Source organism: Mus caroli, chromosome 12 (assembly GCF_900094665.2).
Source record: "Mus caroli chromosome 12, CAROLI_EIJ_v1.1, whole genome shotgun sequence".
Lineage (NCBI taxonomy): Eukaryota > Metazoa > Chordata > Mammalia > Rodentia > Muridae > Mus > Mus caroli.
Genome location: NC_034581.1, coordinates 26,359,617 through 26,381,227, shown reverse-complemented (window position 1 = coordinate 26,381,227; position 21,611 = coordinate 26,359,617). Strand labels below are relative to the sequence as shown.

At 47.1% G+C, this 21,611-nt stretch overlaps 1 protein-coding gene across 16 annotated transcripts in view; it reads right to left on the bottom strand.

Annotated features, from left to right (window-relative positions):
- Window positions 1-21,611, bottom strand: part of Myt1l (myelin transcription factor 1 like) — a 393,059-nt gene that overhangs the window by 3,101 nt on the left and 368,347 nt on the right. For 10 of the 16 annotated variants that reach the window (XM_029484681.1, XM_029484688.1, XM_029484692.1 and 7 more), the window contains 3 exons: window positions 7,843-7,934; window positions 4,343-4,452; window positions 73-216 (listed from right to left, as the gene is read on the bottom strand). In XM_029484681.1, the coding sequence (XP_029340541.1) occupies window positions 73-216; window positions 4,343-4,452; window positions 7,843-7,934 (346 nt within the window). The remainder of the gene's footprint in view (window positions 1-72; window positions 217-4,342; window positions 4,453-7,842; window positions 7,935-21,611) is intronic. The other 6 variants (XM_029484687.1, XM_029484691.1, XM_029484690.1 and 3 more) reach the window with 1 other exon arrangement.

The following is a 21,611-nucleotide window of genomic DNA, read 5'->3' as shown; positions in this document are numbered from 1 at the left end:
ATGACACAGACATCTACTCAGTGAGGTGGACTGCGGAGGCTCCGAGGCACTCACCTACGCCTAGTGACTTACCATGTGAGGCAGCTGGATGTTGGCGAGGCTGTGGATCAGGGACTGGCTCAGGTTGGCCAACTCGTGCAAGAGCGACTCATTCTGCTGTTCAATGACTTTGTTCTCCTCCTCAATCGTCTTCAGGTTGCTCTCCATTGTGGTGATCTGAAATCACACATATGGGTGACATGTAACATGAGGTTGGCTGTTGGGAGTGTGCACACCAGCTGAGGGGACAAGGACAGAAGCTTTCTGCTCAAGCAGAGGCAGCACCTTGGGGACCTGAATTTGTGTCTTTGATTCTTTACATTTGAACACATGGTACTAGCTACAGCGACCATGGAGGTATTCTGACTGACTGCTTGCTCTCTCGTCATTGAAGGCTCTCGGGTCCGGATGCTCTCATCTGCCCCATCTGCCCCTGTGTCCTGTGGGGAATAATGTTAGTTCTTTAACATTGATGATGTTAATTTCTCTTTGTGGTGTTACAGTCTGCGCTCTGGGTCCCTGCAGGTGAGTAGTAAATGTATGCAGATACAGCTCTGAACTGGTCTCTTGGTTCAGCCTCCTTTGCCTAAGACGGTGGTTCTCAACTTCCCTAAGGCTGTAACCTAGAATACAGTTAGTTCCTCACGTGTGGTGATCCCAGTAAAGTTCTCCCTGTGGCTATTTCACAGCTGTAATTTTAGTACTGTTATGAATCATCATGCAAATATCTATGTTTCCTGATGGCCTTAGGCAACCCTGTGAAAGGCTCATTTGATCTCCAAAAGGGTCTCGACCCACAGGGTAAGACACAGTGTTCTAAGAAGTCCAGGAGAGCTGGAGACTTGCCTGTGCCCCATACACTGAGCTCCTGTCTCCTGAGTGTTTCTACCCCTCTTCCCCCAACTCTCTATTTGACTTCTTTGCTTGTTATCCTTTACCTGCAGTTGGTTTAAGTTCCAGGCTCTCACCTCTCATCTACAGGCAGGTTCTATGAAGAGACACTGAGCAGGGCAGCAATGTTAGTAGGACTTCTCCACTGAAAGAACATGTTTCTTTTCGTCCTACTGGGGGGATCTCTTGATGCCATATGGTTTCCTCCCCTGTACATCCTGGTCAACACTCTAGCATTTTTTCTGTCAAATTAATGTTTCCACCCGTGGTGGTTTGAGTAAGAATGGCCCCACAGGCTCCCATATTTGAAGTCACCCGAGAGTGGCACTGCTTGAGAAGGATTAGGAGGTGTGGTCTTGTTGGAGGAGGTGTGGTCTTGTTAGAGGAGCTATATCACTGGGGGAGTGGGGGAGATAAGCTTTGAGGTTTCAGAAGCCCATGCCAGCCCCCATCTCTCCTCTCTACTCTTTTCCTCTTAAATGAATAGTGGCTTCCAGCATTCAGAGGGCTATTTCAGATAATTTCCCCCTCTAACCTGCATTTCCCACTCATGTGTCTAAAGGTAGGGCTAAAGGGTCTTTCTAGCCAAAGTTACCCTGCAATTTCCAGGAGCTGTGTGGAGCACCCACCCTCCAAGAAGAACCTATAGAGCTACCCTGTTTTCAAGGCAAAAAAAAAAAAAAAAAAAAAAAAAAAAACCTCATGTGTCAATGCCACTAAGCATCAGTGAAGGAAACTATGGGGATTGTAGAAAACTCCAGTGCAAGTCACAATTAGAAAGGGACCTCAAGCTGCAAGTGTGGCCTAGAAATTTCAGTCTCCAGGTATGGAGTAACCCACCTAGTCCTAGGCCATTCAGATGGGCCTGGGCCACTTAGAAGGGTACCTATACCACTCAGAATAGTGAGTGGGACATTTAGAGGGTGTCTGGATATACAGAAATAGAATTGTGGGGCTCTCTCAGTCTCACAGCCTGGCTTTCTTCCTCTCGACTATCTGACTTTCCAACTTCCAAGTGGGCCCAGAATTCATTTTCTCCTGTGAACTCAGATCTGCATGCCCAAGGCCTGGGTTAAGGCACTGTGAACCTGGAAGTCCACTCAAATTAGGGGAGCCCTGCCTTCCCTAGTTGTTTTCCTTATTTTTATAGTTTCCTTGTTCTTTAGGTAAACAAGAGCCTCTACATACACTGGCAGCAAGATTTCTGTTTTTCTAGGGTACTTAATTCCACTGAAGGTGTCAAAGCCATTGAACATAGCATGGCCATTTTCGCAGGCATAGTGCTACAGGGAGAGTATACAGAGGACATCTCTACCTCCACCCAGGCTTCTAAAAGCTCTGTTTCTCAGCAATGGTCTGCAGAGAGCCTGTACCACCTCTAGTGCCAGGCTGCAGGCTGAGGACTGGGTCAGAATGTGCCTGTTTTAGACTCTGGGGAAGGACACTGGCTCTTTACCCAGGTACCATGGGTTTGAACTCTAGGGGCCCTCAGATCCTCTGTGATCATGATCAAAGGTTATGAGGATAAACCAAGATGAAGGTCTTCAAAGGGCAAGCACACTCTTCCTGAGCAAGTCTCATGTCTGCCTGGCTGCCTGGCTCCATCTGCCTCCAGGCCTAATTGTTTTCTAGGACGGCCTCTTTCAGGAGTTATTAAGACCAAAGACAGTTCATGGCCCAGCTTTGAGAGACATGTGAGACTCTTCTTTCAATGGCTACTGTAAACCCAAAAGGATGACATCATCCTGTGATGTGTTCACATTGTTTAACTCATGCACAGTACCGTACAGAGCTATATGGAAGCAGCTAGTCTTGTGCCACTTTCACCTGGAATAGAACTGTTATGGCACAGGCTGTGGGGTCCAGACACCAGATCATTTGTTCTATGGTTCCTGGCTGCTGAGATTCAAAGCCAGTGTGGCTTCCTTCACACACACATGCAGAAGATGTACAGGATGGGGACATCTACCAAGTATGAGGTCACTGGGGGAAGCAAGACTTGGGGAAAGCTCCATAGTAATGTGTTCCTCTGCATCTACCACCACATGACACTGAAGTGGGGAGAGGCGTTTAGGGTCTAGACTGATTTACAGAGAGTTTTAGATCACAGAGAGACTAAACCACAATCGGACAAGTAGCACAGAAACACAAGAGCTGAAGACCAGCTGCAGGGCTGACACCTGCCAACTTAGCCAAGGCAAGGCTAGAAAGGACAGGGCCAGATGGCAGGTAATTTCTCATTAGCAGTCTGCTCTGAGGCTATGATTCTCTTTAATGTTCTAGCATCTCTTCCTCTTCTCCCTCCTCAGCAAAGCTGCTCAGCCCAACTGGTGACCACAGGCGAGCAGTTCTTTTCAGACTGTAATCTGAACTCCCATCCTTCTGCTCCTATATTTTCTGTACTAGAATGTTCCCTTCTGATCACCCAAGGTCTCCCTGCTTTCTCCTGGGCCATAGTACAACCACCCAACGGCAGCTTACATCCATGTTACTTTCCTCCCGTGCCTGTTCCATGAGTCTTGTCTCCTCTTTCTTGTTCTTTATCAGGCATATATTCACCTTCTATGTTTCCCTTGTTCCAGGTGTGTTCAGTTCATTTTTTTTAGCTCTCTGCCTGAGTCACTGTGTAAGTTCTCAAAAGTCACATATAGTGGGTGAGAAATGAGTTGGACTGGATGGGACCTGTTGTACTTAACTTGGTCAATTGAGACTCAAGGTCTGGGAGTGCCCAGCTGGGCGCTCAAAATACCTTGAGCTCCAATATCTATGCTGCATTAAGTACAACTGAATTGAGGTGAAGTGTACTTTGTCTTTGGTCATTTTGCTTTCCTAGAGAGTTATCTGAGCAGTCAGGATCTTTGACCCAAGTTTATATAGGTCCAAAGACCTACTAAGAGTCCTTTCTGTATAGAGCTGCAAAACGCAGGAACATTTAAGATATCCAGGCTCATAGAAGTCAGGGAGAAGTGGAAAACAAGGAAAGCACACTTCTCCCAGGAGCTGATTGCAGTCCCTCTCTAAGCAACAGCGTTTCATTACAACAAGACCAGGGAAGAGGCTTCTTATTAAAACCAGCATAGATGCTCCACAATAGACCCAGAGCTGAGGCTGAATTGCTCATACTAGAACTGAGGCATCATCACAGGATTAGAACTCCAGTCTGACATTGGTATGAGATTTGAGACTATGTGAGAACTGGAATGAAAAACTTCACACTAGAGCTAGAACTGAAGCCAAGCATGCTGCCGTAGGCCTGTAAGCCCCATGCTCTGAAAGCAGATACAGCAGGCTCACAGAAGTTCTATGCTAGCTTGGGCACACAGGGACACTCTTCCATGACAGCAGGAGCAGCAACCACAGAGGAACAAGAAGCAGGGATCCACACTGGAGCTAGAATTGTGGCTTCACAAACTGTTACCTGAGTTCTGAGTTTGATCATGTCAGCCTCCATCTGGGAATTGGACTCATTAAGCTCCTTGATCTCTTCATCTAACTGCTTGATTTCTTCATCATTTTCTATACCTGTAATGGCAAAATTATTATGTTAGGGCCACAGAGTCTGAAAATGTTGCAGCAAAAATACCATGTTTTCTGTTGTTTTTCCATTTAGAGTTTCATTTTCTTAGGAAATGTATCATTGAGTTTATAAAGAGTCATGGCTTGTATGTCTTTATGTCCCCACCCCTGCCTGCCTTATAACCAAGGCACCTAGGGAAAATGAAGATCTTGTAGAAAGAGCCCTGGTAGTGACAGGTCAGAGCTCTAGGATGAATGCCCTGAACCCCAGGATTTGGTCCTTTGACTCTGGACAGAAGTTGCTTTGCTGACCCTTGATTTGCCAAGTTAAATAAACTCCGTCCCACTCCTTGCACTTAGCATACCCCCATGCTCATTCCTGTTCTGTCATCATGAGCACATCAGGCTTCCATAATGCGTCCTAACAGAATCTGACTTCAGACTTGTTCAGAAGTTGGGATGAATGTGAACCTGAATATCTTGGGCTGAGCAGTCCAGGCCAGCAACTGCCAATATTCAAGTGCCTAAGTGGCTCCCAAGGCCAGCCCTGGCAAACCCAGGCATGTGGCTAACTACCTGTGTTTACAAAGGCTATTTTCAGCATCTGCTCTGCTGTGTTCTGCTGCTGACAACTTTGTATCACCAATAGCAATATGACGAGAATTCTCTTGTTTGGGGATATCTGGTTTTACATGGTTGAGGACACATGAAGTACAATGGCCATTATCGTCAAATATGACAGTGCTGGGCTTATGGGTAGCACTTGTCACCTTCCCCAGTGAGGGGTCCTTCTGCAGATCAATGGGCAAGAATGTGGTAGGCCAGGCCTTGCAGAATCTGTTTTTAAGCTTTGCAGACCGATGGGCCCAGATGGAGGCCAGAGATACCCCAAAATACTATGAAGCCTGGCTGAAGAGAGGTGGCATTGGGCCAAAAGTTCTAGCGGAGAAGAGAAAGAGATTGGCCCGTGGTGGCTGAGCTTTAGGAGTTGCTTTTCGTGGGTAGAAAACAAAACAAAACTGTAGCGCCATAATAGAGGGTAAGAAAGCCAGGGATTGAGGGGTAGAAGATTGCAGCTGAGAGCTGGCTGCCCTCTCTCTCTTGACAGGCTGTCCAGTGCGAGCTGTTCCTCCTCTAGGACATGCATGTTTGTCCCTGGAGCATCTTCATTGTCTCCTCCATTGAACTCACCTTTACCTCATGGCTACCCCCTGAGTTGTCCCTCCTCCCGGACATGTGTGTTTGTCCCTGGGTTGTCTTCATTCTCTCCTCCATTGAATTGTCTCAAGGCTACCTCCTGCACTAAAGAGTATACAGTGGGTACAGATGGAGAGCAATCTACCAAGAGGCACTTGCCTTGACCCTACAGGTGGTCTGTAAGATGAAATGCTAAGTACCTTGCTGCCTGCTTTGAGTTCAGTGCCTATCTTCTTTATGTCAGGAAACTTGGCTTAGTGGGCAAGATGGTGGTGGGGATTGCCTGCAGTTGTCTCAAAGCAAGCTCTATATGCTGACTGTATAAGGCTCTAAGGAAAGAGCGTGCAGATGGGTCCAAGGCCTTCTGGGAAACAGTGACTCTAGTTGATCTCCATACCCCTTAGACACTGGGTCATAGTACCTCAAGTCTCTAAGCTTGCATCACATATATGGGTATATCTCTGGAGACTGATAGGCCACATGTTAGTATTTATATCTGTCCCTGGCAGAGAAAAGGCTTCTCCAGGCACTTTACTATCTTTAGGATATTAAATAATATGACAGATAGAAAGGCATGACTAGAGTTCATATATGTGCATACTGCAATTGGCTTTCAGCTAGGGTTAAAGGAGAAGGCCACTAACCAGTTATAACTTAAGGTCTGGGATCTGATCTTACATGCCATTGTCGATGTAGCAGCTTGATGTGAGGATCTCTCAGCCATGGCCTCTACATGTGAAGTGCACCCAGAGCTCTGATTTAGGATGTGTTATGCAAAGGAGAGCTGGGATTCTACCTTTCTGGTTCAGGGTGACTCTGGGTTTGTGTGCTGAGAGTAGAGGTAGAACTTCTTGGAAGGGATGCCCATACCACTTCACTAATCTTACTCACAGATTCTGCTTGCTGGTTACCGGAACCAGCTTGGGTGTGTGCTGAGCCATGTGTCTCTTACTGGAACCAGCTTGGGTGAGTGTTGAGCCATGGGTATTGGGGATATAGGAGGTGCTGCCAGCCTCTGACATCTGGTTTTGATCAGCTCCTCAATAACTGACATGTTTTATGTGTTTCTTCTTAAACCCACAGCTCTAGTGTTACAGGATCATGCTGCCAACACTGGCTTTTCTCCAGTTGGTCCTGGGGATCCAAATATAGGTCCTCATGCTTGAAGAGCAGTGATTTGACCCAGTGAGCTTTCTCCCCAGCCCTGTTCTAGGTGCTCCAGAACAAAGACTCCTTTGTCCACGGGCCAAAACCAAACCCACATCCCAAAGCACCTTAATGTTCCCTGAAGAAGGCATCCCTATACAATCCTGTCTTTTGCAAGGAACACCATGGTTTCATGCTCTCAGAGACACTAGACAGAGCTTTACCTCTATGCTGGGGAACCTGTTCCTACAAGAAAATCAGGAGCAGATACACAAAGAAAGCATGCAGCTATTTCCCGACAAGACTCATTTACAGTCTGAGACCTAAGACGATAGGGCAGAACATCCCTTCATCTTGGCTGGGACCACCATTGGCACTTAGCTACTGCTTCTCTCTGCACTTGGCTATAGACAACTCCAAAGGTGTCATAGCATTGACTCTGTGTTTGCAAACAAATTTTAGCTACTGGCGAAACTCTGCATATGGAATCTAAGAGTCATGAGAATAGACTGTGAAGTGTGCCACTGTGGGATAATATGGCTAGCTGTTACTTACAAAATCCTCCCAGGACCTCTGATTTTCCTTGGTAAACTTTGTATATACATAGTAGCCAATCACTAGCAATAGGGACTCTACTCTTGAACTGGACAAACTTTGAAGATCAATTCAAGACACTCCATTATTGAACATGCTGAGACAGGAGAAGACAGGAAGGAGGCTGCTACTCTTGCCTTTTGTCCTCAGTGCTCTAAAGCTGCTTCTAGATTATCGGCTTAGCAGTGAGGGCCCAAAGAGAGAGGAAGAAAGAGAGTGCCTTGGTTGTTGGTGAACATGCTGACCCAGTGCTGGAGATCCTGGGACATGGGACACAGGATGTGGATGGGGCCTAATGAGCTCTGCTTCTGTGATCTCAAAACACTGGACTAAGTCACTGATACAGAACTGGCATACAGTGACATCCCACCTCTCTAACCAGCAGGAATGACCCAGGATGTTGTTACCATTGCTGGTCTCTGACCAGTAGGAGTGCTGGGGACTCCAGGGTGTAGTTACCGTTACTGGCTCGCTGCTTGATAGTCAACATCTGTTCTCCAGACAGCTTTGCTTTCTTCATTGCTGATGTGGCTCTTGGACATCCTGACAAGCTGTTGATAAGAGATGGCTGTTAGCCATGGGCTTTAAGAGAGCCCAAGCCCTGCAGTGACAGGCGAGGTATCTCAGAGTATATCAGTTCAATTGGTATGTTAAGAAATACAGATCTGTGGTGCTGTGTGCTAGCACAGACATACAAGAGCAACATGGTCTATATGTATATAAGCATGCTCATGGGCTGGCCATGGTGTGGCCTCTGGAATGGGGCCTCCAGAACAGGTATATGAGACAAGGGAACACATGCTCTTCATGGTGTAACTCACAGAGCTATTGGCAGCTTTTATGGAGCGATTATATTCCTTAAAAGCTTACTTCTTATGAAAAGCATCAAACTTACACAACAACTAGGTTCAATCTGATGGAAACAAAGTAGAGTAGGAATGTTCTACCCAGCTTTAGTCAGCATGACCCCCTTCGCCTCATCCTCACACCAACTGTTTGGGATGGAGGCAGGAATAAAGTCAGCTACAATAACGTCACCAATATTTCTGAAAGCAGACCTGTTACTCAGCCAGGTTTTCAGATGGCCCCTGATGAACTGTAATGTGCTTCTGCATCATCACCTGCTAGCTTTGGAATTGTCTAGAAGTTACACTTGTGGTTGTGTCTTGAGGTTATTCCTCAAGAGTTTTTATAGAGGAGGGAAGAGCTATTCCAAATGTGGGTCATACAATTCTATACACCAGGACTCTAGACTAATTAAAAAGGGGTTTAAAAGGAGGAAGCAAGCTGAATGCTAGCATTCCCCTTTCTCTGCACCCCCAATTTACCCAGGTGTGACCAAGTTTTCACCTCCACAGCCTTGACCCCCTTCCCCAGAGTAAAACCTTCTCATGTGGGCATGGGTACATTGGCATATGCCTATACTATGCCCTTGGGAGGTAGATGCAGAAGAATTAGGAATTCAAGAAAAGTCTCAGTTACAAAAAGGGTTCAAGGCCATCTGTGGCTATATGAGACTGCTTGGGAAATAAAACAAAGCACACTTCTCTCCCCCTGGAAATAAACCCAGACTAAGTCCATTGCCCAGAGTTCCCCCTCTTGGGAGCCTGCCTGCAGCTACCAGGAGACATGAAGGCAGGAGACTGCTTTTGGCATGTTTTGCTCCTGAAAACCCACCTCCACACAGCCTTCCCTGCTGCTGCTTCACATGGAACAGACAGTCCTATTCCCATAGCCTCTTTGTATGCTTTGCTAAATGCAACGGAGGTGATCTGTACAAGCAAGTGTACCACGTTGTACTTGTGCAAACATGAGATAGTGAGGCTATTGTCATGGGATGCCACAACTGCGGTCAGATTTTCTTTGTACAATTAGAAGGACCTCACTCTGAATAACAGAAGTCTCCTACAGCCAGGCTCTGTAGTAGCTTCTTGCTCAAATTCACATTATCAGCATCATTTCTGTATATAATCATGCTGAGCTCAGATATGAGCAGAATTGCTGGGGTAGGGTGTTGTTTACAGCTTTGCTCACAACATACATGTAATGCTTGGTGTGCCAATGTAATATGTATAACATCCCAGGGACAAGAGTCCTCTGCCACAGTGTGGTCTGTAGGATCTCTGTTAGCTGTCAGCTAGGATCCAGCAAGGGGCATGTGTTGTATAGATCTGGACTAGTTTACTCGTGAATGGAGAGCTGAGGTCAGGTTAGGACTGGGTATCACATGTAATGACTGCAGGAACTTCTGCACATTGCTCAGTTGCCTGTGTTAGTCAGGTAACTGAAATGAGAGCTTCTGGACTGCTGTTTTCCAAAGAGGATGTACCTGGACTCACCCCCCACCCCCATTCCCAGGGCAAGTTGGGCATGACTGTGGGCATGGGGAGCTAGTTGAGCCTCCTGCATACATTCCCAGATCTGGGCTTCCCAGAACAGCACTTTGCTCCAGCCTCAGGCCTGGCCCAGCCCCACAGAGAATGCATCTCCCAAATTATGGCCATTACTCTTTCCCCAGGAAAGCCTCTGGCCATTCTTGCGGCAGATTTTCACAGGTGGGGAAGTTGGGCAGAGAGCTTCAGAATGTGGAGGACTGGGTTCCAGAGGCCTGCCTCCCTTCCTCACACTGTACCCGGGCTGTTGCCACAGGAAGGATCCTAAGCTACATGCTGTTTTTCACAGTCACCATCCCTGGGGCCTATGTGTCTTTCCCTTAATGGAACTGCAGGGCTTTATTGGGCTGAATCCAACAAACGATACACATCTTGTGCAATGGTTCTGGGACCCCAGATCATTTCTTCAGCTCAAGACCCGTGGTTCCTAAATATCCACACTGTCAGCTTAAGGTCTGCACAGTGGTGTCTCCGCTCTGCATTTCTACATTTACCCATGATGCTCTCAGGTCTTATATTTATGCTCCACCACTGTGTATTGATCACCAACTTTTCTCACCTAATTATCTATTAAATAGAAGCATGTGCTTCAGGAAGCCTCCAGCCAGCACAGTCTCCACCCAGCTCAGGTTGCTGCTCTAAACTCAAGAATACCTGCAGCTCAGGGATCACATCCCCGGACATCATACCTGCAGCTCAGGCTCTTTCTGGACCAAGAGCACACCACACCAGGGATTTCAAGAGTGCTTTTGCAGACCTTGGTAAAAATTGCATGTAGTCAATGATGGGGAAAAAAATGACACCAGATGACATTTCTCCCTCAAGACTGTGCTTTCACAATGTCTGATCTGGGTTCCACTCATGAGAATGTCTCCTGTTTTCTCTCCAATGAGGATTATATAACCCCTTTCTAGTGAGTTCCCAGGTCTGACCTACATTGCTTTACCACAACAGATATTAAGTGCTGCCCAGTGGCTCTGTCTATCAGCAGCTGGTTCAAGGACCCCTGAAGTAGAGCTCCAGCCTTCTTGTCTCTTTGCAGTTCTTAGAAAGCCAGATGAATTCTGGGCCACATGGCCTCAGTCTAGTTCTCAGGTATTCACTGCCCAGAATTCCAAAACTCTTCCTTTGTACAGTTGTAAGGGGAAACAAAAGGCAAATAAAAACTGCCGTCTCACATTGAACTGAGCAGAAGCCCTAGAAATACCAAATTTATGTTGCTTCTCTGTCTGCAGTGAATAAGTCTACCTGACGGGAAGGGTAAATAACAGCATTACTTAAGGAGGTGAGGCCTGGGTGGGAGTTTGGGAAACTGTATCAGGAAATAGACCCAAAGAATGCTGCATCCTGCTCAAATAGCTCATTCAGTTCCTGTCATTCCAAACCTATGAGTGCAACTCCTTATGGGTCAAACTTGGAATTGAGCCCTGATCCTCTTAGCTCAGACCTCTAGGTAGTGTCTGATTCCTTGCAGACATACTGCCATCTGCTGGTTACTCGCTCAGTCTCCTCTTTGCCGAGCAGTGGGCCAGGCTGACCCTGAGATACTGAGGGATACATACCCATCAGCTTCAGGGAAGGAACACATAGCCACCCTCCATGCCACAGAAGGTAAGTTCCAAGCAAAGGAGCTCAGTCTGTTGGGGACGCTCTTTCTAGGAAAGACGGGTGGCTTCTGGGCTTTGAGTTGAGAAATTCTGGGGAACCCATACTCAATGCCCATTTCCCCCTTTCCTCCTTGCCCACGGTCCCACACATCTGGCACCAGACATCATTTAAGGACACAGCAAGGATTTCAGTGGCTGCACAAGGAGGAGGGAAGGTCCCCAGTCTTTATCAGGCCATTAGTTTCCTGGAGAACCTTCAGCTGCACATGGAGAGCTAAACTTCCAAGGGTGTGTGTGATGAAAGTGGGCAGGACATAGTCATGAGGAGCAAACATGTGATTTGGAAGAAAGCCCAGGGAAACCAGGTTTTCCTAGATTCAGACTTCTAGAGGCTTCCAGAGATGGGGACCAGCATCCATTGTCTGTGTGAAACATCTCTCTTCCACAAGCTTTACCATTTTGCATGTTATATACTTGGAATTTGCTGTGTGATCATCCACCCAGATGCAGGTTATTGCTCCCTAAGTGGCATAGCCTTTTCAGTCTATGGAAACCCTGCCAGCCTCCTCAGTCTCATTAACAAATACTCCTCCCAAATCCTCCTCACCTGACAGTAGCAGGCCATGGAGCGGTTCTGAGTGGAGCAGCACTCTCCGGACAAAAAGAGGCCCTACAGAGAGCAGCAGTAGTGGCTGACAGCCGCTCCAAGATGCTGTGCTCCAGCAAGTGCCGAGCACCAGCTTGAGTCCTCTGTCCTCTGTAGCTGTCTGCATGCTCCCTGAGTGACAGATGATTTTGGCAGGGTTCCTAGAAGATCTGGAGTCTAGATGTGGCTGACTACTGTCTCCCTCACTTGGGATCTAACATCTTTGTCCAAACAGAGATAGGAACTCTGGCAGCTATTTGTCTTTGAGTATTTAGTTGCTGAGTAAGGGCAGGTATGGAGGAGGTGGAACTGGGTAGTCTTGAGTTTGGGTATGGCCAGTGTTAGAGTGACAGGCAGAGGCCGATGCTGGAGGCATGACTTATCCGCTGAGGGCACTGGGGTTAAGGACAGTGCTCTGATGCTTGTAATGCTGCCACTATCAAGGAGAGCACCTGGAAGGGCTATGGAAGAGGCGGAGAGAGCAGTGGTTGCAGGTACAGGGGAGCAGGTTGGGGGGACAACAGGGCTGAGGTCGTCCAGTGGGTACAGGAGAGAATGCCACCCGGAGGCTTGAGAAACACACACTCCACTGTTTATAATTTCCCAGGCCCTCCTCTCCTCTCCTTTCCTCTTCTCCCCTCCCCTCCCCTTTGCCCTCCTCTCTTCCTGGATTTTTGTTCATTATAGTTCTATGTGTCAGCTTGGAAAGGTTGCAATTTCCAAGGGTTTATTGTTTAATCTAACACTATGTGTCGTTGTGAGGATATCTAGAGTGACCAATATCTACCTCTGTTGATTTCAGCAGAGGTAAGGGACAAGTTTGCTGGCAGACTTTGAGAAAAGACAGGTTCCCAAGGAGAGAACTTAGCCTGAGGCTGCAGGGTCAGTAGCTTGGATGGCTGCACCAAACTTCCCATCACAGGTGCAGGAACCCCTTTCTTGCCTGGGTCCCATCTGTATCTCCTAGGGGAGGATTTCTCAGAGAAAGCATGAAGGGAGCTTTCGTCACTTCCTGGTTTCTCAACAAAGTCTTCCCCTGACATGCTCAGGATCTCCACCCTGACCTTTTTTTGCTTGCTTTCTTTGGTAATATTTTTTCTTTCATTTTCTCAGATCTCTGGCTTTTTTATAGTCCCTTCTCCGGGAACTCTTTAGTGGTTTGTTACTAACGCTCTAGAACCATTCATTCTTCTAAAATATAGTTATGCCATTTTGTTATCTCTTTACAATTTATGCCTTCAATTTGGCATCTTAACTTTACACGTAATCCTTCCTTTGTACTTAGGTTTTAAAGATAAATCTACTCTCTGTCCCCTTGGGTTATAAATATAATAGACTTTAATACCCTTTCCATCTTTCCTGCCTGATGACAAATGATAAGCTTAACAAGATTTTTCTTGCTTCCATGGTATTTCTGGGTTTTGTGTGGTTGGTTTATTTGTTTTCTATTCCCCTCTCCTTTCTGGGTTGGTTTGCTTCAGCTTCTGTCAAGAACTGCAGCAGTCTCCTTAACTGGCTGTGGTGCTTGGCTCTGGTTACCTCTAATAGGTGCCAGTGACCATCAGCATTTTTTGCCTGGCTGCTGGCTCTAGTGGGGAGCCAGGCTCCTTTTCCTGAGAACTGGACTTGGCAGACTGCAGATTCATAGGAGTGGTCAGCTGGAATCTGAGGCCAAGAAGGAGGTAGGGCCTCTCCACTGTAACTCTTGGACCTGCTTTCTGTAGAAATTTGCCTGTTTGCAGCCTACAGAGCACTTGTTCCCAAAGTTCTCTGCTCTCATTTTGCGAGAGTGCAGGAAGCACGTGGCCCAGCCTTCAAGAGCCCACCTGCCCTGGTAGAGTTTCAGCTGGCCTTTACCTCAACACCCTCTAAGGCATGTGGGTATGGAAGAATGTCAGCATGTGTTCTTGTTTTCCTTCTTCTTCCATTTTTTATTTCCACATCCCCAGCTCAGCTGCTCAACAGGAGGCTGAGCCTGAACTTGTCTCTTCTTTACATGTGCCAGTGTCCGTGGGTGGGACGTGTTCTCTTTCTTTACTGTGTTTTGCAGGTTCACTATGAGAATCAGCCATGTTAGTGGTATCATGAGATCCAGTTAGAACAAGTGTGTATCAGTCTTTGGAGTGTCGCCAGGATTCTCAATAGCGGTGATACATAAAACTTTCTGCTGGGCAGTGTGTACCTGTAACTTCCTACACTGGTCCACGTGCTTGTGTAGCTCCAATCTTGACTGACAGAGCTGGTCCCTTTTAAGGGAGAGTGACTCATGTACTTAGTCGAGTACTACCTGAACACCTTGGCCTAAGTGTGGCCCTGCATGGGTTCAGGGGGTTCAGTGATCTCAGAGTCTCTTTATACAAGGCAGGCTGGTTGCTGACCACAGAGGGACGTTCAAAGTGTCAGAGGACACAGCAACAAGACCCAAAGGCCCTGATAGCAGCTCCAAGTGTTTGTACTTACAGAACAAGAGCTTGTCTCTGGCCAGGTCTTCATCTGGATCCTCCCAGGCTGCCCCTAACCATGACTCTCACAGGCAGCAAGAGTAGCCCCCTTTGCTTCTCTTTTTCCCTGTTCAGGCTCAGGTAGGCTTAGTATTTAGATTGCTCGATCTCCAAATAGAGGGACCTGAGATTCTAAGTGGCGAGAACTGTTTTCAACAATAGGATCTCTAAGGATGAGATCAAGTTAGTGTGACCCTTAATACAACTTTTCCCATATCAGACAACAAAACAAGAGAAGGACTTATGTGGACAAAGCTTGGGGGGTGGGGTGACAGAGCCCTTAGGGCTAGAAAGGGCTGATTTCAAAGTTTCTGATATTTCCACTCTAGTCATGGAAGGAAACTTCCCAGTGCACACTGGTCCATTGGGTGGCCTTTGGAAATCAGTGCAGTCCCATCTGGTGACACATCTGGTTTCTTGCAAAGTGTTCCCATGCTCCCAGTTTCTTCTTCCTGTCTAGACATACAAGCTACTTTTGCTCCAGTGGCATTGATCCAATGAGAGCTCCCCTGTTGCAGAGACTGCTCAGGTATGGACATAGATGGTAGGCATCAGAGAGTATGGCTCTGATGGCTGTGGGAATCATGACGCTTTTTGAAAATTGATGGTAGTTATGGTAGCAGCAGTGATTGCTTTGGTGACTAACAGCACCACTACCACCACTGTATCACAGCTACAACTGCTACAGCAATAAATATTACAGCTACCACCACTGTATCATAGCTACCATAATGGCTACTGCGATAACTATACAACAACCACTGCTGCAACAACCATTCCCACAGTCCCCACCATCACAAACACACAACCAGCATCTCCACAGCCCCTGACAACCAAAACCACAGCTCCCACAATGTAGTCACCACAACAACTTCAACCCCAGGCCCTATAATAACCACAATAAGGCAAAACCCATCAAAACCACAACTTCTACATCTACCACACCATAGCCAGAATAATCCCTACTTTGCAACAGCCACCACAACCATGACCATTGCCACTAGAATGAGTACCACAACCACTGTTACAAGCAGCACAACACTCAAATGCCACACAACCACAACCACTGCCACCATAAATAGTATAAACCAAACCACTTCCCCACAGCTCTCTCAACTATGGATGCAACAACCCTTGGAAACACTGAAGACACCTGAAACTTGCTCTCCTGTCGCCTTCTAGCCTGCCATTTGGGGAGAGAAGTGGGAGCCTGCTTTGCCACAGTTCTGGGAAAGCCAAACAAACACTCTAGAAAGACTGCAAAGGACTTAGTGCCTAGTCCACGGCCAGGGAGAGCTGAGCAACTGTTCCAAAGAAAGCATCAGTCCTACTTTTGAAAAACTTGGCTTTAGATGGTGAATCTAAACTTTACTTTCGGAGACCGTCTGCATTTCCCTGTGGAATCAGAGTGAGGTGACAGTAAATAAGGGGATCAGACTGAGGTGACAGTAAATAAGGACACTTACTTTGCAGACGCTTATCCTTCAGTATTTGAGGAGATTGTTTTCAAAGATCCAATCAGACAGGGACTCACAAATACTCAGCTTCTTTTTTATCAAATGCTGGAATATTCACATGTGGCATCCCGACCTCCTTCCCACTTCTTTTTCTATGGTGCTGAGAACTGAACCTTGGGCCTTAAGCATACAGCAAGCTTTCTACCATAGAGCTCTGCCTTTCACCTTAACTCTCCTCTGGGTCATTTCTAGTACTCAGGATAATGCAACTGTTTCAGAGAGTGTGTGAGGGGCTGCAGAGATGGCTCAGTAGTCAGGCATTCATGCTATGCTTGCAGACAACCTGAGCTCAGTCCTCAGTACCTACCCTGTGATGCTCACAGCTACCTGAAACGCCAGGTCCAAAGAATCTGATGTCTGGACCCTATAGACCTCTGCATTCATGCATGCACAGAACCCACCCCTCCCAAAACACACAGATATACACATAATAAAAAATAAAAACAAACAAACAAAAAACAACAATGTAACTGCTGCGAAAACTGCTGCTTTGAGAAGAATGACTAGAAAAATGTATTCACACTCAGAACAAAGGCAACCTGCTGTTAGTTGAATCCTGGGATGAACACAGACAACCTGCAGTAGTTGACTCCTGGGATGAACACAGACAACCTGCAGTAGTTGAATCCTGGGATGAACACAGACAACCTGCAGTAGTTGACTCCTGGGATGGAGAAGCTGCCTGTATTCCTACATGGAAAGTAGGCTCCAGGTGTTATGAAGCCTACCTGCCCCTTCCTCTATTTCTGCATCCTTCCCCTGCAGGTATAGGCTGCTTGTGTGCATGTCCCTGGCTGTTCCTGCTCCTGCCCAGATCCAGTGAAGTTTTCCCAGAGGATGGAGGCTCTCCAGCCAGTTCAGACCTGGCAGAGGTCCTTCGTGCATTTGTCTCCTCCCTCCCATTTTCTTGCACATATCACGTGACGCTCGCCTGGCTACTATACATCACAGATCCCCAGCTCTGCATGGTAAGACGGAGCAGTGTCCTGTCTTAAAACACCTGAGTCCTTCCCTCATAGATCCTTTCCTTGCTGCATGAAAGCTCTGTGCAGCACCAAGAGATACTGATGATGTGAAGGAGATAGAAGGACCCACATACACCCAGATATTAGGAACTGGACTAGAACTGTGTTCACCTTGAAGTCCCTCCTCTCATTTTTCCTGAAAAAAAAATTCAGACTATCCTATTCCACCCCCATGCCCACATCCTCTAGTTAGAGGTTTTCCTACCTAGGCTGCTCCACAGATGTTCACATTGCTCCCTGCTCCTCATTTTTGGCTTCCTGATCTCCACCAAGACTGGGCTTCACTTGATCCCTGAATCATGTCCTCAATATTTCTCCCCTCCTCCCGCTCTTCCTCCCTGCCCCCACTCTTTCCCTCTCCCTCTCCCATCTCCTCTTCTCACAAATGTCCCACATCCTTTAACTCTCTCCCCTCCCTTTGATCTGGACTTAAGAAATGTCCACTGTCCTACCTTGACCCTGTTACTTTCCCAGTCTTGTTTTGACCCTCAGCCCTTCATAGAATAATAGGAGTACGCACGCTGAAACTCTTTCAGTTTGAAAGTTTCACTATCATTTAATACTCTGCTTTGAGGCTCTCTCAGCCATGTGTCCTCTGCAATGTTAGTCTCTTTTGGTGGTCTTGCTGGTCTCAATGCCAATGTGACCTTGATATTTTGCCCTTGATCTCAGCAGCCCACTAGCTAGGAGATGTTTTCCAGAGCTGTCATGAGAACCATTCTTCCACGCTACTTCTGCTCCTTATAAACCACAAACTTAGGTGTGACCAGATATTGATCTCCCTAGGGATCTCTCTCTTATCCTATTTCCAGCTGTCCACTGGACATTTCTACTCTCAAGTGACAGAAAGTTTCAAGACAATACATTTAAGATGAAGCCACCATAGGTTCCCTCTCTTATAGTCTCAGTTTGTGTGTGGCAAAGTTCACACTTTTAATTAAGATTTAGTTTTAGTTTTAAGTGTGTGTGTGTGTGTGTGTGTGTGTGTTGAAAATGATTTTGAGCCATTGCTTTGGGGCTGCTGGTAAAAACCATTTCCTGGATTGCATTGCCTGTAGACTTCAGGTAGCTACAGAGGCCAGAAGAGGATATTGAGTCTCCTAGAGCTGGAGTCACCCGATGTGGTTGCTGGGAACTGAACTCAGTTCTCTGCAAGAGCAGTGTGTACTTCCAGTGGCTTATCCATCTCTCTACCTCAGTTTGCATCACTGTGTTTTCTCACTTTTGATTTGGAGACAGGGTCTCATGCATCCTAGGCTGGCTTTGAGTTTGATACACAGCTGAGGATAACCTTGAACTTCTGATCCTCCCTCTCTTACCCGAGTGCTTGGATTAAAGAAGTTTTACCGCCACGCCCAGTTTATGTAGTCAAAGCGGCACCAACTGAACTACATCAGCAGCCTCCCCATCTCACAAAGTCCACATCCATGAACCTATTCCATGGGGGATATATCAGGATACAGACTTTTTAATGAGGCCATTAAGGCTAAATGAGGTGAGGTGGTGGGCCCTGACCTGATAAGATTAGTGTTATAAAAAGAGGACTTAAGATTCTCCCTCTACCCTGTGAAGACAATGCAATCCAGGAAATGGCTCTCACCAGCAGCCCCCAAGGCAATGGCTCAGTTTCAATTTCAGGCTTCGACTCCATTGTGTAGAGAATGGTTTTCGTCATTTAACATTTTGTTACAATTGCCAGTGCTCACCAATATGCCCAACTTTAAAACTTAGTTCATTTCGGTATCCTATGCTCTGTGTCTTCCTGGTCCTGCTGTGGCTGGGCCCCATTGCCTCATCCTCAGTATTCCCCCATTACTCCTTTACCTCCTATCCCTCTGCTAGTCCTCTATGCCTTTTATGGAACTATAAAATCTAGGCTTCATCTAAAGCCCTCAACATATATTATTCTTCCTACTGTGACCTCTTCCATCTTCTGCATTCATCCTGGCTTCCGCATCCACTGGGGATGAGAGCGTTCTCTTTGGAGCTTGGGTTGCCCTGTTGCTGCATAGCTCTACTCCTCTTAGTCTAATCTTCTCTTCTCTAGAGAGCACATCTGGTGACCCAGCTCTGTAGGCCACACCCTGAACTCCTTTGGCTCTGCTGTTGAAGCATCTCCACTCATGTCCCTGCGTGAAGTAAGTGGCTGATGTACCATTTGCTGTTCAGGAGGAGAGGGGGAGGGAGGGAAGGGGGAGTGCTTTCCTGTTGGGCAGAGTTCTCAAATGCCTGGGTTTTCCAGGGAGCTTCCAGTCTCTACTCAGGCTCCCCACTTCAAACTGAACTGTGCTCTGCCTTTTCTTTGCATGTGTCCCACTCCCACTCTATCTGCCCTGAGTCTGGGACCTTCATGGGCGTCTTGAGGTTGCTCCTTGAGGCCATGTCTTACTGCTGTGCCCTGCACAGCACTTGGCCCTGGTGAGTTTTCGAATGCTTGTTTGATGGAGCTTACTTTATGTACATACTGTATTGTCCGGCTGGTTCTGCTAGGGCTGGGCTCTAAGGTTGCCAGGGACAGTGAAAGTCATTTTTCTGCTTGTACTATCTGCACTTCCTCCTCTATAAAGCCATGATTTTCTTCGTTGATATTTGATAATTCTGACATTACAGTATTATTTCCTAACTTCCTTTTGGGAGTTTCCACTTTGTCTCTAAGCACATTCTTTACTTTTAGAAAGAACTGAGAGGCTCATGTTAGCTGCTTTAACAATGACCATCCCAGATTCAGAGCCATTCAGAGGCCCCAGGAATCATGTGGCCAGCAGCCTAGACTGGTTCTCAGGACACAGATGGGCGGGCCCCTTGGCCCTGCCAGTGGCATTTAGCTGTAACAGTCAGATGTTCTGACCACAAATGGACCCTTGAGGAAAGCCCCCAAGGAAAAGAGCAACAGTGAAAGTGAGCCTTTCACAGAGGACATGACAAGCACCATGCACGGTGTACACAGCACGGCCATAGTGTGCTTCTTCTCCATACCACAGCTCCATCTTCATCAGTAACAAGCTAAGAGAAGTAACATGAGGAAGGGACAAGAAGATGCTGAGTGAGCCCCATGGAGTTCCCAAGGGACATCCACTTTGGAGGGGGAGACTCAGAAGAGGTGGTGAGCAGGCAGACACTTGCTGTGTCTCTGGGGAGAAGTGGGTAGGCTGTTTCCCCAGATGCTTCTCATCTCCATGGTGCCTGAGCCCCAGAGCTCCTCGTTCCCTCCATGGTGCCTGAGCCCCAGAGCTCCTCGTTCCCTCAGGAGCCTTGAGAACACTCTGCGAACAGCAGGCACAGTCTAGATTTTACTGTGTGAAGTGAACTGCAATCTTAGCGATGCGGTTATCCCCACCCACCCAGCCACACAGACACGCCTCAGACTTGCTACTAAAAGTAAAATGGACAGACCTAAGATGGAAGCTCCTCTGAGGGCAGGGCCCTACAGAATGCCCCACCTCTTCCTAAGGCCCGTCTGTAACCAAGGATGCTTAGCTTCAGTCACGGTATGGGATGTCTTTGCCATGCTAGAAACGTGCTACGACTCAAATAAGGGCCTTCTAACATTTTTAAAATGTCACTATTAGCTGAAGTTATGAATGAGGACCTTTGTGGAGGGCATTTTGGCACTGTCCAAAGTTCATAAACATACCACTGTTGGGGGGCGGTCTGGAGCTGCTAGGTATTCAAATGCTAAATACTGGCCCCCAAGATCTGGTTGCTATCCAAAAAGCATATTTTCATGTATACCAAATGATGTTGTAGAAACTTTGCTTGCCAATCTTCTCTGGTTAAATAAAAGTGGCTATAGCCAATTACTGGAGCAAACAGAGGTAGATGGGGTTTTGGTTACCAGGGTGGGGCCCCAGTAAGGACCTGGAGAAGGGGAGGAGAAGAAAGACAGAGAGAGGAAGAGGCTGCCATGAGTGGAGATGGACCATGAGCAGGTAGCCAAGAGAAGCACTTCCTTAGGATAGTCTGAAGGAGAAAAATGGCAGCCCAGCACTCAAACAGCAAATAACTTGGGGAGCACAGCTGGGAATTAGCCAGTCTTGCAAACAGAAACATTGACTCGCGACAATCGCTCAGTAATTATGCTATAAAGCTGATTAAATAAATCTATAGGACTCAGTCTCCATTACTGGCCAGGTTATATTAAGAACTAATAGAGTTAACTAAATATCTGCAATAACATACCACTGCTGGAGACTTGATCCTGCAGTGTTGCTGACAGCCCCCCCCCCCCCCCCCCGCCCAGACACAGATGCACACAGATGTTTGAAGAGGAAAGGAAATGTCCTCAGCCTTCTTTGCAGTATTTGAATCTAAGGGTGGCAGGTGGTGGTACCTGGTGGGAGAGGCTAGCCCTGGAGAAGGAAGGCATCTGGGTACAGGGATATTGTCCTGATATCTGTGGGCCCTGGGCATGCTGTGAACAGATGGGTCTTCTTGTGTCTACACAAGAGCCTGTTTGTATAAACAGGAGAACTAGCTGCCCAGGCCTGGTTGTAGGTGATATGCATATGTGTGTGTGTGTGTATGCTCTTGCTCTCTCTC